The sequence below is a fragment of the Dryobates pubescens genome, chromosome 33 (assembly GCF_014839835.1).
Source record: "Dryobates pubescens isolate bDryPub1 chromosome 33, bDryPub1.pri, whole genome shotgun sequence".
Lineage (NCBI taxonomy): Eukaryota > Metazoa > Chordata > Aves > Piciformes > Picidae > Dryobates > Dryobates pubescens.
Window position 1 is genome coordinate 7,426,689 of NC_071644.1, and position 17,085 is coordinate 7,443,773.

General features: G+C 54.8%; 1 protein-coding gene across 3 annotated transcripts in view; it reads right to left on the minus strand.

The window, feature by feature from the left end:
• Positions 1-17,085, minus strand: part of DVL1 (dishevelled segment polarity protein 1) — a 79,934-nt gene that overhangs the window by 31,438 nt on the left and 31,411 nt on the right. For all 3 annotated transcript variants that reach the window (XM_054175880.1, XM_054175879.1, XM_054175881.1), the window contains exons 3-4: positions 7,633-7,754; positions 4,619-4,731 (exon numbers count right to left, since the gene is read on the minus strand). In XM_054175880.1, coding sequence (XP_054031855.1) covers positions 4,619-4,731; positions 7,633-7,754 — 235 coding nt within the window. The remainder of the gene's footprint in view (positions 1-4,618; positions 4,732-7,632; positions 7,755-17,085) is intronic.

Below are 17,085 nucleotides of genomic sequence, written 5' to 3' on the forward strand. Positions count from 1 at the left end.
GGCAGACCTCCCACCCTTCTAATTAAGATCCTCACTCTGCTTTCCCTCAATGGGACTCTGTCAGCTTCCCAAAGCAACAAGCACTTGTGCTGCTCTAAGAGAGCAAGAGGAGCTCTGACACTCTGACAGCTTGAAGCTTTCAGACTCCTTGTTTTTCATGAAGCTAACACCAAGGACAGATTTGCTCCTAATTAGTGGGAAAAGTGATCAGGAGAAGCTGTGTCCCCCAAGTCCTACACAAAAGCCTCTTTGCATACAAAGCCTCTCTGCATTTGCAGCCTCCCCAACATAATCAGCATCAGCCCTTAAAACCTTATATCTACACACACAGAGAGAAGGGGATGCTGTCCACCCTCCCCTCACAGGGCCCACTGCCCTCACCTAGTTCCCTGGAGCAACCTCACTGAGAACACAACAGCAGTACCAGAGCAAAACTTCCTTCCACTGGCACCCTTGGTGTGAAACATGCTTGAGGCCTCAGAATAATCCAGCAGATGTGAACTTGGAGAACTCCCTGGGGGGGAAAAAATCACAGCCCTGCTGGCTGAGCCTCCCCAGCCCTGCTGGCTGAGCCTTTCTGGGGTACACAGAAGGGCACCAAAGCTGGTGAGCTGACAACTAAACCATGGCTCCAAGTGCCACATCCAAGCCCCTCCTGAACACCTCCAGGGATGGGGACTCCACCACCTCCCTGGGCAGCACATCCCAATGGCAAATCTCTCTTGCTGGGAAGAACTTTCTCCTCACCTCCAGCCTAAACTTCCCCTGGCACAGCTTGAGACTGTGTCCTCTTGTTCTGGTGATGCTTGCCTGGGAGAAGAGACCAACTCCCAGCTGGCTCCAGCCTCCCTTCAGGGAGTTGGAGAGAGCAAGAAGGTCTCCCCTGAGCCTCCTCTTCTGCAGGCTAAGCAACCCCAGCTCCCTCAGCCTCTCCTCCCAGGGCTGTGCTCCAGACCCCTCCCCAGCCTCATTGCCCTTCTCTGGACACCTTCAAGTTTCCCAGGAAGGTCTTACAAGAAGATGCTGAGGGAGATGGAGTTGTTCAGTCTGGAGAAGAGGAGGCTGTGAAGAGACCTCACTGCTCCTTACAACTCCCTGAAAGGAGGCTGGAGTGAGGCTGGTGTTGGCCTCTTCTCTCAACTAACTGAAAACAGGATGAGAGGAAGCAGCCTTGAGTTGCTCCAGTGGAGGCTTAGGTTGGACATTAGGAATGGCTTCAGTGCAAGAGTGGTCAGGGGTCAGAACAGGCTGCCCAGGGAGGTGGTGGAGTCACCATCCCTGGAGCTGTTCCAAAACTGAGTAGCTTTAGCCCTCTGGGACACAGCCCAGCTTTCCCAAGTTAGAACAAGAGAGCTTCAACAGAATGAGGATGAAGCTGACTTGATCTGGGTAGGCTTTAGCTCCATGTGTCCACACTGAAGCAGCTCTCAAGCTTTTCTCCCTTCACCCTGCTTGAAAGGAAGGCTGTAACACACTGCTCATGTCTGCCTTGTGGCACAAGTGCCTTTCCCTTTGCTGGCTATCCAGGGACTTTCTCATTGTCAGGCTGTGGAATCCTTTGCCTTTCCCTTCACACCAGCAGTTCCAAACAGGAGTTACTGTGCAGCCTGGTGAGCTGGCAGGACTGTACTTAAGCCTTGGCTACTCTGCACAGCACTGCCTGGAGACCAAACCTGTGTGCAGCAGTGCAGCTCCTCATCCTGCCTCTCTGTGAACCACCAGAGCTGTAATTTGGGAACTGTTTGAGCAAGCCTCTACAGCACAAGATCAAACACCCTGACTGCATTTCCTCTCTGCAGGGAGAGGAGGATCTGCCACCATTTCATCATGCCAAGCCCACAGCTTCTGCCCCTGGAATAGCTGTGGACCAGGTGTCACAACCTCCCTGCCCTCCCTCCACCCCTTTCCCAAGGCCTCTCCCCACATCCAGCTGTGCTCCAGACAAAGACAAGAAGCCTCCAGAGAAGAATGACTCTGCTGATGTGTGACTGTGCCTGTGAAGAAGCCTTCAAACCCTTCTCCAGGATCTCTGCTTTTAATCTCTTTTAAGTGGCAGTTCAGGGCACAGTGCTGGACTCTGCACTTTGGAGGCCTGCTTCAACTCCTTCAAGAACAACACCCTGGTGGTTGAAGTAAAAGATGATGAGAGCCACAGAAGCATCATGGCCATTAAATGATGTGCTCCATGAGCCCCCAAACTGATGCAGCAGCTGTCCTTGCTTCGTGCCTGGTAACCAAGCTCACCTCTTGCTCACAGGTACAGCCTGCTTCAGAGAGAGGAGGCCTAGGTTGTTTAGAGAAGAGCTAATGTTTGCCTTGCTGAGTGACATGCTCTTGCCTGAGCAGAGCTCAGACTGACAGGAGAAGGAGGACATTTTATCCCATTTCTCAGTAAAGGGGGAAGTATGAACTGCTTTCACATCACCAGAAGGAAGGAATTCACCTGCTTGAGCAACAGCTTCTGAGCAATCACTCAGTCCCAGCATGGAAGGGACCTCTGGAGATCATCAGCTCCAACCCCCCCCTGCTAAAGCAGGGCACCCACAGCAGCTTGCCCAGGACCCCAATGGCCAGGTGGGGCTGGAAGCTCTCCAGAGGAGATTCCAGAGTCTCTCAGGGAAGCTTGTTCCAGTGCTCAGGCACCCTCATAGCAAATTGAGTTCTTTCCTCATGTTTAGGTGGAACCTCCTGAGATCTAGAATGTGCCCACTGCCTCCTGGGCACCACTGACAAGGCCCCCAGCCTCTTGCCCCCACCCTTCAGATACTGATCAGCATTGCTCAGACCCCCTCTGGGGCTGCTCTTCTCCAGGCTCACCAGCCCCAGGGCTCTCAGCCTTTCCTCCTCTCAGAGATGCTCCAAGCCCCTCAGCATGCTTGTAACCTCTGCTGGCCTCTCTCCAGGAGTCCTCTGCCTCTCTTAGAACAGGAGAGCCCAGAACTGGACACAACACTCAACCTGCAATGCAGCCTCTGGGCCTAGAGCAGCCATTCCAGTGCTGACAACATCTGCACTGGCACTGGGTGAAACTGTTTCAGCAAGCAGATCAGCTGCAGCAAGGCTCTGACACAGCACTGGTAGAACATTCTGCCTCTCTCTGTGACCCCCAAAGGGCTCTGCAGCCAGGATCATGCAGCCAGCTCCCTGCTCCACCCCCTGAGCACTTCTCCCTCCCTCACTCAGGGGCAGTCTCAAGCTGGCAGGGTTAAGTGGCCAGGCCACCTGCTCTGAGCCACAGCATGGATGTGACTTCTGGTTCTCCAACTGGAGGCAAACACTTCAGTGGGTGGAGCTGTGACTGAAGCCTGTGATGGCATCTCTTGGGCCCAACTAGTCCATTTTCTGGACCATTTTTAACTCAATGGGTGGCACCCATTAATTCTTAATTAAACCTGGAAATTCTTGTCTGGCAACAAATGAAAACCCCCAGGCTTGCTTTGATGTACAGAGCAGAGGCAGGAGCTGGAGCTCTTTGGTTTGTATTTGTGCTTTGGCTTTCTTTATGCATATGAAAAAAAGAGAGCTCCAGAGCCAGTGTGCTGCAGCTGGGCCAGGATGAAACTCTCCCTCCTGACACTCAACCCTCCTGACACTCTGCTCTGCTCTGCTGAGAGCTCACCTGGAGCAGTGTGTCCAGCTGTGGAGCCTCCAACACAAGAGAGACCTGGAGCTGCTGGAGGGGGTCCAGAGGAGGGCCACAAAGATGATCAGGGGACAGGCTGAGAGAGTTGGGGCTGCTCTGCCTGGGAAGAGAAGGCTGCAGGAAGACCTTTGAGATGCATTTCAATATCTAAAGGGGGCCTACAGGCAGGCTGGGGAGGGACTGTTCAGAAGGGCCTGTGGGGACAGGACAAGGGGCAATGGTTTGAAACTGGAGCAGGACAGAGTTAGGTTGGACATCAGGAGGCAGCTCTGCACAGTGAGAGTGGTGAAACACTGGAACAGGCTGCCCAGGGAGGTGCTTGAGGCTCTGTCCCTGGAGACATTCAAGATCAGACTTGCTGTGGCCCTGAGCAGCCTGCTCTAGCTGGAGCTGTCCCTGCTGAGTGCAGGGGGTTGGACAGGATGAGCTTTGAGGCTCTCTTCCAACCTGATGCCATCTGTGAAGCTGTGTAGACCTAGAGAAGCCAACAGAAATGATTTCAGAGGATCTGGGCTCAGGGTAGCCAGCTCTAAAATGCTGAAGGTCCCAAACTCTCTACCCTGCACAAACTCCTAACACCTCATCCACCTCGAAATGAGCAGCCTGGACTAATGGGGAGTCCACCTAGCCATGACAGGTGTAGAGCTGGGTGTGTTGTTATTCCTCTCCCAGCTAATCACCTTCTAATCCTCCAGAAAGTTCTGGATATCATCAAAAAGAATCTGCCTGCCACTTCACTGGAGGGCTGTGCAGCCCTCTTGGAAAACACTGAAAGCTTCAAAGAGTTTCAAGGCAATTACCAAATGATTCCATTAGAATAATGACAGCCCCTGGGAGCAGGCAAGAATGCAGCCACTCTGCTTCTCTGCAGCACTCATGCACAGGGAAGGAGCTGCTGCTCTGGAAAACTGAGCAGAAAAATGGCTTGTTTCTGAGTGAAGAAGGGGAGGGTGGTGGGAAGGAAGCAGGACTCACCCTCCTCGTGCCCTTCTCTGTTCCTCCGGCGGTGCCTGTCCCGCCGGTGGCTAACCACCGACTCCGTGCCCGTGTCGTTGTCCAGGCCATCTCGGCTGCTGGCTGCATTGGGGCTGCCAGGGAACAAACAGGGAGAGAGAGTGGAGTCACCTCTGCTTTGTCTGTGGGATCAAAGCAGCCACAGTCCTGAGCATGCTGCTTTACAAGTCACAGAACGGTTAGTGAGGAGCTGCAGGCTTTGGGGCAGCACCGGACAGTCCCACAGCCTGCACTGCTCTGCTCCCCCTGCACTGCTCTGCTCCCCCTGCCCTGCTCTGCTCACCCTGCTCTGCTCACCCCTGCACTGCTCTGCTCCCCCTGCACTGCTCTGCTCCCCCTGCACTGCTCTGCTCCCCCTGCTCTGCTCTGCTCCCCCTGCTCTGCTCCCCCTGCCCTGCTCACCCTGCACTGCTCACCCCTGCACTGCCCTGCTCCCCCTGCACTGCTCACCCCTGCACTGCCCTGCTCCCCCTGCACTGCTCACCCCTGCACTGCTCTGCTCCCCCTGCACTGCTCTGCTCCCCCTGCTCTGCTCACCCTGAACTGCTCTGCTCACCCTGAACTGCTCACCCCTGCACTGCTCACCCCTGCACTGCTCACCCCTGCACTGCTCTGCTCCCCCTTCACTGCTCTGCTCCCCCTGCACTGCTCACGCCTGCACTGCTCTGCTCCCCCTGCACTGCTCTGCTCCCCCCTGCACTGCTCTGCTCACCCCTGCACTGCTCTGCTCCCCCCTGCACTGCTCTGCTCCCCCTGCACTGCTCTGCTCCCCCTGCACTGCCCTGCTCCCCCTGCACTACTCACCCCTGCACTGCTCTGCTCCCCCTGCACTGCTCTGCTCACCCAAGACCTACCTGAAAACAGTTCAGTGTCAATGCCCTGCAGCTGCCCAAGGTCTATCACGGTGCCAAAGCAGCCATGAGGCTGTTGCATGTGATTTCCATAGGGAGCAAACCCTACTAATGGGCTTGGAGAAGGGATTGTGGTGGAGTGGGAGCAGCTTATCAGCAGTGGTGGCATTGTGAGCTCCAGGTGAGTGGTTGCACCTGATGATCTCAAAGGTTTCTTCCAGCCTCAACAGTTCTATGATCACCATGTGCTGGGCTGCCAGCTAAGTGGATTCACAGAAGCATGGAATGGTTGGGCTGGAACACTCTGCCATGCACACTCCCCAGTGGGAACTGGTGCAGCCAAGTGGTCCCCTGGGTTTCTGTGGAAGCTGGACCTGGAGCTGGTGGCTGTGTAACACAGCTGTGGGGTGTCAGATTGTAGAGGGCTGCTGAGCAGCTTTCTGCACACCCACACGCTCTCTGCTCCTGAGGTGTGCTGACTTGCCCACCATGCACGTTGGGAAATCCAGGCTGTCACTCAAGAACACATCTGAGGGCAGGCTTCAAGCCCCAGCAAAGCTGCCAGAATGCCAGCCCGTGCTGAAGAGCTGCCACGGGCAGCAGGGTTCCTGTCCAGGGCAGCTGGGAAGAGGGACAGTTCCCTAAGGTCGCCCTGCGAGGCTCTGCCACCTCAGCAGCACCATCTGCTGACTGCTGCTGCTGCTGCTGCTGCTGCTTTCCACCAGGGGATCCTCCCCAGGCTCAACCCACCTGCCAACAGCTGCTGTACAGAATCGTGCAGGCAGAGAGCTGCTGGCCTTGGAAAAGCTCTCTGAGATCATCCACTCCAGCCTTCAACCCAGCACCACCACATTTCTTGAACAGCTCCAGGGCTGGGGACTCCACCACCTCCCTGGGCAGCCTCTGCCAATCCCTGACCACTCCTGCAGCAAAGAAATGTTTCCTCATCTCCAACTTAAGCCTCCCCTGGCACAATTCCAAGCTGGTTCCTCTCATTCATCACTTGAACCTAGGGAGAAGAAACCAGCCCCATACCACATTATAACTAACACCCTAACAAAGGGTGCAAGGGGAACCTCCCAGCTGGCCTCTTGCCTCTCTCATGGCTGAGCCAGTTGAATTTACCCACATTTGCTCTGCACTGCAGAGGTGGCATCACCTGCAGCACTGTGCTGACTGCTGGCACGGAGGTACAAGGCTTTTACAAGCCTGCAAGAGAGGAAGGTGCAGCAGCTGAGCACAGCTTAGAGAGCATCAGCCTGAGCACACAGAGGGGGCAGCAGTGAGTGGCTTCACAAACACAGACCTGAGCCCCGCTTCCAGCCCCCAGCCCAGCTTCCAGCCCCCAGCCCAGCTTCCAATGCCTTTCTTTCTTTCTTTAAAGCTTGATCTTGCAGCTCTGACTGCAGGTCCAGGTCAGGGAGACAAAGAAGTGGTTGTGCTTGCAGGCCACATGGCTGCACTCTGCAAGCCTCTCCCAGTCAAAGTGAAGCAGCTCCTGACCACAGGAGGGCAGTGAAGCTCTTGCAAGACGCAGCCAGGCAGGCTCAGGATTTCCCAGGCCTTCTTGTCCCCTCCAGAAGGCATCTACCCTTGAAAGCCTCAGGCACATCACCAAGGGCTCTTCCAGGCAACTCCTATCCCAGGAATCAATGGAAGCACATGACTGCCAAGCAGCAAGTGACAGGACCAGAGGAAACAGCCTCAAGTTGCAGCAGGGGAGGCTTAGGTTGGACAGGAGGAACAATTTCTTCCCCCTAAAGGGTTGTCAAGGCCTGGGACAGGCTGCCCAGGGCAGTAGTGGAGGGGTTGAAAAGCCCTGGAGATGTGGTGCTGAGGGCCATGGTTTAGTGGTGAGCTTGCAGTGCTGGGTCAAAGATTGGAGTGGATGACCTCGAAGGTCTCTCCCCACCAGAGCTGTTGTGTGACATACAGCACAGAGGTACTGAAGGAACAGCACAGCTCTGGGGCTCCTCCCCACTCCCCTCTCAACTCCCTGCAGCCAGCAAGTGCAATACTTTTTTCTACCAGTAACAGCAGGGAGAAATGTGGGGGGGAAGCAGGCGGGAACTGCATGTTTTGGGGGTTCAGAGGAGCAAGAAGAAGAGGGCAGGTTGCTCTTACTGGAAGGAGGGAGGCCGGGAGTCGCCGATGCCTCCTGTCCGCTCGAGGGGCGGCGGCAGGTCCGGGTGGCTCTCGGTGCACTGGGAGCCGGTGTCAGAGTGGGAGCTCTCAGCCAGGACCAGCTGCCAACAGAAAGCAGAGAGACTTACACACACTTGGGACACGCTGGCAGAACCACAGAATCACAGAACCAGCCAGGCTGGAGAAGACCTCAGAGAGCATCAAGTCCAAGGTAGCACCCAGCACCTCCTGACAGCTAAACCATGGCTCCAAGGGCCACAGCCAATCCCCCCTGGAACACCTCCAGGGATGGGGACTCCACCACCTCCCTGGGCAGCACATTCCAATGGCCAGTATCTCTTTCTGGGAAGAACTTTCTCCTCACCTCCAGCCTGAACCTTCCCTGGCACAGCTTGAGACTGTGTCCTCTTGTTCTGGTGCTGCTTGCCTGGGAGAAGAGCCCAACACCCACCTAGCTCCAACCTCCCTTCAGGGAGTTGGGAGAGAGCAAGAAGGTCTCCCCTGAGCCTCCTCCTCTCCAGGCTAAAGGTGTCTTGGCCTTGGTCTCACACTGAGAGATCCTTACTAATGTTCATGCATAGCTGAGGGGTAGCTGTCAGCTTCTTCCCAATGGGACCCAGCAACAGGACAAGGGGCAGAGGATACAAACTGGCACACAGGAGGTTCCACCTCCACATGAGGAGAAACTTCTTTGCTGTGAGGGTGCTGGAGGCCTGGAGCAGGCTGCCCAGGGAGGTGCTGGAGTCTCCTTCTCTGGAGGCTTTCCAAACCCACCTGGCTGTGTTCCTGTGTGACCTGCCCTGGGTGATCCTGCCTGGGCAGGGGGCTTGGACTCCATAGGGCCCTTCCAAGCCTTACCAGTCTATGATACTCTTGTACACTGTGACATGAGGTGCTCAGCCACTGCTTTGCTAAATAATCTGTGAGATCTAAGGGAAAAGAGAGGAAGTGCTCAGTGCCTGTGTGCATGGATCGCTGCCAGACCTCCATTAATCAGGTTACATTCAAGCTCAACATGAAAACCTGCTCAATATTCCTGCAGGCAGCACAGGATGACTCTCATCTCGGCACAGAACAGCACACCAGGCAGGGAGTGCACTTCTGCTGGTGACTTGTCATTACAGCAGCTCTCTGAGCTGCCCCAAGCAGACCTGGGAATGCACAACCTGCTCTGCACCAACTCCCAACCTCAGAGTCGCCACCATCTCCCTTAAGAGTCTGAATGAACCCCCAGATCCAGCAAATCTCAACAGCCCCACACTCCAGGGGAAGGAACTGACTCCTCATGCTCATCACACCTGCATCTTTTGTCTCCATTTTGTCTCCTGATGTTCCCTTACAGCAGAGATGAAGATAGAAAAAGTCACTTTCCACTCATGCCATGACAAGCAGGAGAGCATCTCATGGAATGGCTTGGGTTGGAAGAGACCTTCAAGATCATCCAGCTCCAAACCCCTGCTATGGGCAGGGACACCTCCCACTAGCCCAGGCTGCTCAAGGCCTTGAACACCTCCAGGGAGGGCAACAAAGCTGGGGAGGGGTCTGGAGCACAGCCCTGGGAGGAGAGGCTGAGGGAGCTGGGGTTGCTTAGCCTGCAGAAGAGGAGGCTCAGGGGAGACCTTCTTGCTCTCTACAACTCCCTGAAGGGAGGTTGTAGCCAGGTGGGGGTTGGGCTCTTCTCCCAGGCAAGCAGCACCAGAACAAGAGGACAGTCTCAAGCTGTGCCAGGGGAGGATCAGGCTGGAGGTGAGGAAGAAGTTCTTCCCAGCAAGAGAGATTGGCCACTGGGATGTGCTGCCCAGGGAGGTGGTAGAGTCACCATCACTGGAGGTGTTTAGCAAGAGACTGGATGAGGCCCTTGGTGCCATGCTTTAGTTGATCAGATGGTGTTGGGTGACAGGTTGGACTTGATGATCTCAAAAGGTCTTTTCCAAGCTGGTTAATTCTGTGTTCTGTATCCACAACCTCCCTGGGCAACCTGTTCCAGAGTTTCACCACCCTCACTGGAATGAATCTCTTCCTTGTCTCCAGTCTCAGTCTGCCCTCCTCCAGCTTCAGCCCTTTCAGTCTCTTCACCCATGCAGTCTCCACTCAGTGTGCCCAGAGTGACATCTTTAATCAGCAGATAAACAGACTCAGAAAGGAAGCTGAAAGTGATTCATCTACTTCAACAGTCCACTGACCACACACAACACTTCCTGGCCACTGCCAACAGCAACCAGGCTTGAAGGAGTGCCCCAGAGGTGCAAAGGTTTAGATCCTATTACCAGTCCCCTGAGCCACCTAATCACTTGGCTGAGGCTCTTTAAACAGCATCATTATAAGGTCTTTAATTAAATAAATGCTCAACTAATTACACAGGTTATTAACTTTCTCCAAGAGGCAAAGAGGTCTCAGCTTTTTCAGCTGTGGAAGAACCAGCCCTACAGAAGAGATTGGGATTCTGCCTCTCTGCTCTGCTGCACCTCAGCACTGTGTCCAGCCCTGCTGCCCCCAGCAGAAGAGGCACCTGGAGCTGCTGGAGGGGGTCCAGGGGAGGCCACAAAGATGATCAGAGGGCTGCAGAACCTCCCCTGGGGAGACAGGCTGAGAGAGCTGGGGCTCTTCAGCATGGAGAAGGCTCCAGGGAGAGCAGCCTGCCAATACCTGACAGGGGCCTACAGGAGAGCTGGGGAGGGACTTTGGACAAGGGCTTGGAGGGCTAGGGTGACAGGGAATGGATTGAAGCTTGAGGAGGGCAGATTTAGACTGAAAATCAGGAAGAAATTCTTTCCAGTGAGGGTGAGGAGGCACTGGCACAGGCTGCCCAGGGAGGCTGTGGCTGTCCCCTCCCTGGAGGTGTTCAAGGCCAGGCTGGAGGAGGCCTTGAGCAAGCTGTGCTGGTGGGAGGTGTCCCTGCCTGTGGCAGGGGGGTTGGAACTGGAAGATCCCTTCCAACCCAACCCATTCCATGACTCTGTGAAAGAGATTCCACCTCTAAGTGGTTAATTTAGCAAGGCTTAACTCTAGTATAATCAGCAGGGAGATGCTGGCTGCTGAGGAAGGGGCTGGAGAGGGAAGAGGATGGAAAGGGTTGGTGCTCAGGATGCAGTGTGCTACCCCTAGGAGCACAAACCATAAACACGTGAAGGCAAACACACAGAGGCTGTCAGAAAGGAACTGCCTGAAGACAAAACACTTCCCCAGCACCACATGGAGACAGCTGCATTATTCAAACCCTTATCACCAAAGCAAGAGAGACAGAGGAAAGACTGAAGGGGAAAAACTGAGATGAGCCTTCCTAATAACTGGATAATTAAGGTTCCTTTCTTTCAGGTGGGGAAGTTAATGGGAGATGTTTAGAAAGCATGTGGGAGCTGTGAGAGTGCTTCTGAGCCTGGCTCAGCCCCTGGGGAATCTCTGTGCAGCTATCACAAACCAATCCAAGGGATAAAAAGGAGCAAATCAAAAGGAAGTGTGTGCAGGCAGGATCTCCACAGCCCCTCACCCTGCACACTCTCCACTCTATCAAGCTATGCAAACAAGCACCTGGCCCCAGCCCTTTGAAAGCAGGCAAACATCTTCCTCCTTCTGAGCCTTCCTGCTGATGGCAACGTTTGGCTCAAAGCTGAGCTTGATAAAGGGATGAGCCAACAAGACAAATCCTTTCCACAGTTCAGGGTATTTGTTCCTCAGTGCTGCCCTGCTCCTGGAGGGAGAAGCCTTGGTGGTGCAGAGCCCCTTAGGAAAGCAAACCCCAGAGCCTGATCCCAGCTGCAGCTGCTGAGCAGAGGCAAAATCCACTGCAGCAAAGCAGCTCCTTTGTGAATATGGCCTCTGGGCTGTGATTGCCTGGAGGATAAAGCCCTGGCTACCTGCTTCTGATTGACCTTCAGTGGGATTTAGAGTCCTAGAGAGCCTCAGACTGTGCCATCTCCACTCCAAAGGCAAGAGGGCTGCAGGAATCACCCACACTGATCCTTCAGCTGCATGCAGGAAATGACACTCTGCAACTGGATGGTAGGAAATTCTTCCCAGAAAGAGAGCTTGGCCCTTGGGATGTGCTGCCCAGGGAGGTGGTGGAGTCCCCATCCCTGGAGGTGTTTAGGAAGAGCCTGGCTGAGGCCCTTTGTGCTATGGTTTAGTTGATCAGATGGTGCTGGGTGATAGGTTGGGCTCCATGATCTTGAAGATCTTTTCCAACCTGCTCTATTCTATTCTATTCTATTCTATTCTATTCTATTCTATTCTATTCTATTCTATTCCATTCCATTCCATTCCATTCCATCTCTTCCAGCAAGTGACACTCTGTAAACCTGCAGATGATCCTTGTGGTCCCTTCCAACCCTGACTGATACTGTGCTACTGTGAAACCCTGCAGGATCTTACCAGCTTGAACAGAAAGTTTGTCCTCTTCCTTGCCAGGCTCTGGCAGGAATAATCCCCTCCAAAAGTCTATCCCTTTTGAATGGAGGAGATAAAGCACTCTTGGGCTGCCACACCACAGCCTCCTCACTGTGTTTCCACCAGGAAAACAAATACAGTGTCAACCTCAGCTCCCTGGCCAGGAGCCAGCCCTGATCACGGTGTTTCAGCCACCAAGCTTCCCCTGCAGCAGCACTGTAATCCCTCTCTTCACTTGCACTGCGTGCTGGTGAGGAGCATGCCTGTGGGCTGCAGAACAGCTGCTGGGCTCCCACCCCTAAGGACTGCAGTGCAGCCTGGAACAGGGATGGCTTCCATGTGCTGCACATGGAGGAAGTTAACAGAGAAGTGTGGAACCAATTGCAAGTGGTGGTTCACTTCATCCCATCACACTGAATGCTGCTTGGGTAATATCACAGCCATAGAGTGGTTTGGGTTGGAAGGGACCTCCAAAGCTCCTCCAGTCCAAGCCCCCTGCAGTCAGCAGGGACATCCTCCACTAGCTCAGGTTGCTCAGAGCCCTGTCCAGCCTCACCTTGAGTATCTCCAGGGATGGAGCCTCAACTCCCTCCCTGGGCAGGCTGCTGCAGTGTTCCAGCAGCCTCCTGTGAATCTGTGAATCTGAGATGGAAGCAAAACTTCAGCTCCCCAGCCAGAGCCTAGTGAACAGAGCCAGCAGAGCTTCATTTTCTTCCCATCATTGCTACTGGTGGAGGTTTGATTCCCTTTCCTCTGCTCTGCACCACGCTCACTTCTGGTTTTCATTTCATTATGGCAGGGCCTTTTACAGGGTTCACCACTCAGCAGGCATCTTAAACTCACAGAGGCATCAAGCCAGCTCCGTTAAACATTCATGGCTGAAGACAGCAGCCAACAAGAACCAGGCTGGGAAGGTGGAAGAGCAAACACTGGTACCCTCTGCTCTCATGCTCTCCTCTGGCTAAATATTTATCAGTCTATGGGCATGAAAACTGCAGTGGCTCAGCTCTGACTCCTGCTGAGAGCAGCAGCTCTTGATGTTGCTCTCAGCTCAGGGAGAGGTAAGGGACCGCTAAGAGTAACTAAAGAAACACCCCAAAAGGACCGTTTGTGTTCTTGACAGCAGCTTCAGAACAGCCACATTCATCTCCCAGTTGAAAGCAATTACTCCCCATCAAGTCCCAGGCAGCTCAAATCCCAAGCCAGAGCTTCAGAGCCCCGGCCCATTAGCCACATGAAGGCTGCTCCCCGAGGACCCACTGCACAAAAGGACTGACTGATGAGGCCCTTTATTCCACCAGCAGCTCTGTCAAAGGCAAGGGGACTCCGCACTGCTAGAAGGCTTTGTGCAGGCCTAGCAGCAACCTGATGTTTGTTTTAGCAACAAGAAATCCTCCGCGGTGCCTTTGTTTGCTCCGAGCCTTGACCAGAGCCAGCCAGAGAATACGGGAAGGAGCTGATCGAGCTGGGGAATCAGCTGCTCTGACAGGCTGAAAGGAACAGCTTGAGCAACAGCTTCCCCTGAGGGAGAGGGAGAGGGAGAGGGAGAGGGAGAGGGAGAGGGAGAGGGAGAGGGAGAGGGAGAGGGAGAGGGAGAGGGAGAGGGAGAGGGAGAGGGAGAGGGAGAGGGAGAGGGAGAGGGAGAGGGAGAGGGAGAGGGAGAGGGAGAGGGAGAGGGAGAGGGAGGTTGCCCAGAGAAGTTGTGGAGGCTTCAAGCCTGGCAAGTGTTCAAAGCCAGGTTGGATGAGGCCTGGAGTGACCTGGTCTAGCAGGGGGGTTGGAACTGGATGATCTTTAAGGTCCCTTCCAACCCAAACCCATCCATGATTCTATCCTAATCAGTTTGTTTCTTCCCCACCTCTTTCTCCTGTTGATCCCAGCACTCCAGCTACCCCTCAGGGGAATCTCATTCTCCTCCATCAGGACTCAGATCCATCCCTAACAACTCATGCAGGAACCTGGAAGCTTGGGAATGTTTGGAGTGCTCCCACTTCCCTTCTTTACAAGCTCTAAATGCTATGGAAGGAGATACACTCCTGTGTCAGTGTCCTCCTCAGTGGGGGTCAGACTTCATGCACAGCTCTTTATTTCCTCCTGTGTGATCACTCAGCTGCTCAGCAGATGCCTGAGTGTGGGGAGAGAAGAAACAGATCCTGGAACCTGTTCATTTTACACAGAGGAGCTCCACACCAGCCTGCTGCTGTGCACTTGCATCCACTGCCTCCTTTCTGTGCCAAAAGGCAGCGATGCTCTCAGCTGAAGATCATTCAGCAGCCCTGAAGCTCCTGTGGGGAAGACTTCAGCAGTTCTACCCCAACAAATGAACTGCAATGGCCAATGCAGCATCTGAACCAGGATGAGCACAATCTGCTGGCACCCAGAGAACAGAGAAGGGGAGGGAGGGGGAAGCCTCTCAGAAGCTGTGACATCACTGGCAGCCAATAGCACCAATGCACATCCCCAGCAGCCAGGCAGGGAATTGCTCCCAGATGGTGCAAAGCCCTCCTAAAACACACAGCCAAGTGCTTGGCTGAGGCCTGCCCCCCACCCAGCAGCAGCCAATCCTCCCCACAGCCCCACAGCTGGGAGGATGGGGCTGCCCTGGGCCACAAGGAGACAAACCCATCTGAAGCCTGTGCTTCAGCCTGAAGGGAACCTGCTCTCCTGCATGCAAGCTGGGATCTCATCCAAATTGCCCAGGAAGAAGCAGCCTGAAACAAGCAGCAGTGCAGCAATGACTCCACTGGGGTCAGCAGTCCCCCAGAGCTCAAACCAGCCCCTGAGCAGAAGCCTCTGCCCTGGCTTGTCTCAGGGCCATGTCTCAGTGACCTGCTGAGGGTGGGGCTGTGCAAATGAATCTGCAGCAATGAGCTGGGAGATGAAGAGCTCTGGGATTGCACACAGGCCCCAGATGGCATCAGGCTGGAAGGGAGCCTCAAAGCTCATCCTGCCCAACCCCCTGCACTCAGCAGGGACAGCTCCAGCTAGAGCAGGCTGCCCAGGGCCACATCAAGCCTGATCTTGAATGTCTCCATGGATAGGGCCTCAAGCACCTCCCTGGGCAGCCTGTTCCACTGTCTCACCACCCTCACTGTGCAGAACTTCCTCCTGATGCCCAACCTAATTCTCCCCTGCTCCAGTTTCAAACCATTGCCTCTCATCCCATCCCCACAGCCCCTTCTGAGCAGCCCTTCCTCAGCCTCCCTGTAGCACCAGGTACTGGAAAGGCTGCTCTGAGGTCCCCCTGGAACCTTCTCCAGGCTGCACAGCCCCAGCTCCCTCAGCCTGTCCCCACGAGGGAGGTTCCCCAGCCCTCTGATCATCTTTGTGGCCTCCTCTGGATCCACTCCATCAGCTCCAGGTCCCTCTTATGTCAGGGTCCCATCAATTCTCATCTCTATATTGCTGGAAAACCTAAAGGTCAGCCACTTCAAAGGGAAGCCAGTAAGCAGCAGCCACCTGCCCCACATTGCTTAGTCCTTAACACAACCCCAACCCCCCCCAGCAAACAAACTAAACAACAACCCCAACACAACCAACCCAACCCCACCCCCACCCTGGGATCCAAAGGGCAGGATCTGAAATGCAGAAGAGAGAAGCAGGCCACAGGAGGGACGGGGAGGAGGTTTCACTGGCTAATCAGCAGTGGTTCTAATGCCACACTAATCTAGCTGTACACTGAGTTCCCAGGGCAGCAGGAGACAGCAACTGAGGACTTGCAGATCCTCCCTGGAAGGTTTTCTCCTATGGAAATCAGCCCTGCCTGTGACACTGAGATCAAAGTTCCTGCCTGTGACAAACAGAAGGATTCAAATGGCTGTTAAATAAAAGGGAGATGAAAATCTCCAGCATCTAAATGTCAGTCAGCTTCTGAACTTCAAAGTAGCCTCTGCATCACTCAAGAAGGGAGCTGGGGGTGGGGGAAGAGCCAGCCAGGCTGTATGGTGGAGGCTCCATCTCTGGAGGGATCCCAAACCCAGCTGGACATTGTGTGCTCCTGGGCAAGCTGCTGGGGGTGCCCCTGCTTTAGCAGGTCCCTTCCAACCTCCACCATGCTGGGGTTCCAGTAGCTCAAGGGGGCTCCAAGGAGGCTGGGGAGGGACTTCTCAGGATCTCAGGTAGTGATAGGAATAGGGGGAATGGAATGAAGCTGGAGGTGGGGAGATTGAGGCTGGAGGTGAGGAGGAAGTTCTTCCCCATGAGAGTGGTGAAGCCCTGGAATGGGTTGTCCAGGGGGGTGGTTGAGGCCCCAGCCCTGGAGGTGTTTAAGCCCAGGTTGGATGAGGCTCTGGGCAGCCTGATCTAGTGTGGGGTGTCCCTGCCCATGGCAGGGGGTTGGAACTGGCTGATCCTTGTGGTCCCTTCCAACCCTGACTATGACACTATTCTCTGTGAGCACTCAGTGTTCCAATCCTAAACACTTCACCTCAACAGGACACACACCCCAGTGCACTGCAGTGACTTAGTGAGGACAACAGCCATCACAGATGGGTTTGGGAGAGAGCCCCAAGCTGCCTGCTACCAGCTGATGCACATTTTGTAACTCCAGGAGGCAAAGGAAAGCAGATAAGGAACCAGCCCTGCCCAAAGGCCAGCAGGAGCAGGGAAGTCATCCTGCCCTGTGCTCAGCACTGCTCAGGCCACACCTTGAGTCCTGTGTCCAGTTCTGGGCTCCTCAGCTTAGGAAAGAGGTTGAGGTGCTGGAAGGTGTCCAGAGAAGGGCAACAAAGCTGGGGAGGGGTCTGGAGCACAGCCCTGGGAGGAGAGGCTGAGGGAGCTGGGGTTGCTTAGCCTGCAGAAGAGGAGGCTCAAGGGAGACCTTCTTGCTCTCTCCAACTCCCTGAAGGGAGGTTGTAGCCAGGTGTGGGTTGGTCTCTTTTCCCAGGCAAGCAGCACCAGAACAAGAGGACACAGTTTCAAGCTGTGCCAGGGGAGGTTCAGGCTGGAGGTGAGGAAGAAATTCTTCCCAGGAAGAGAGATTGGCCATTGGGATGTGCTGCCCAGGGAGGTGGTGGAGTCCCCATCCCTGGAGGTGTTAAAGAGGAGCCT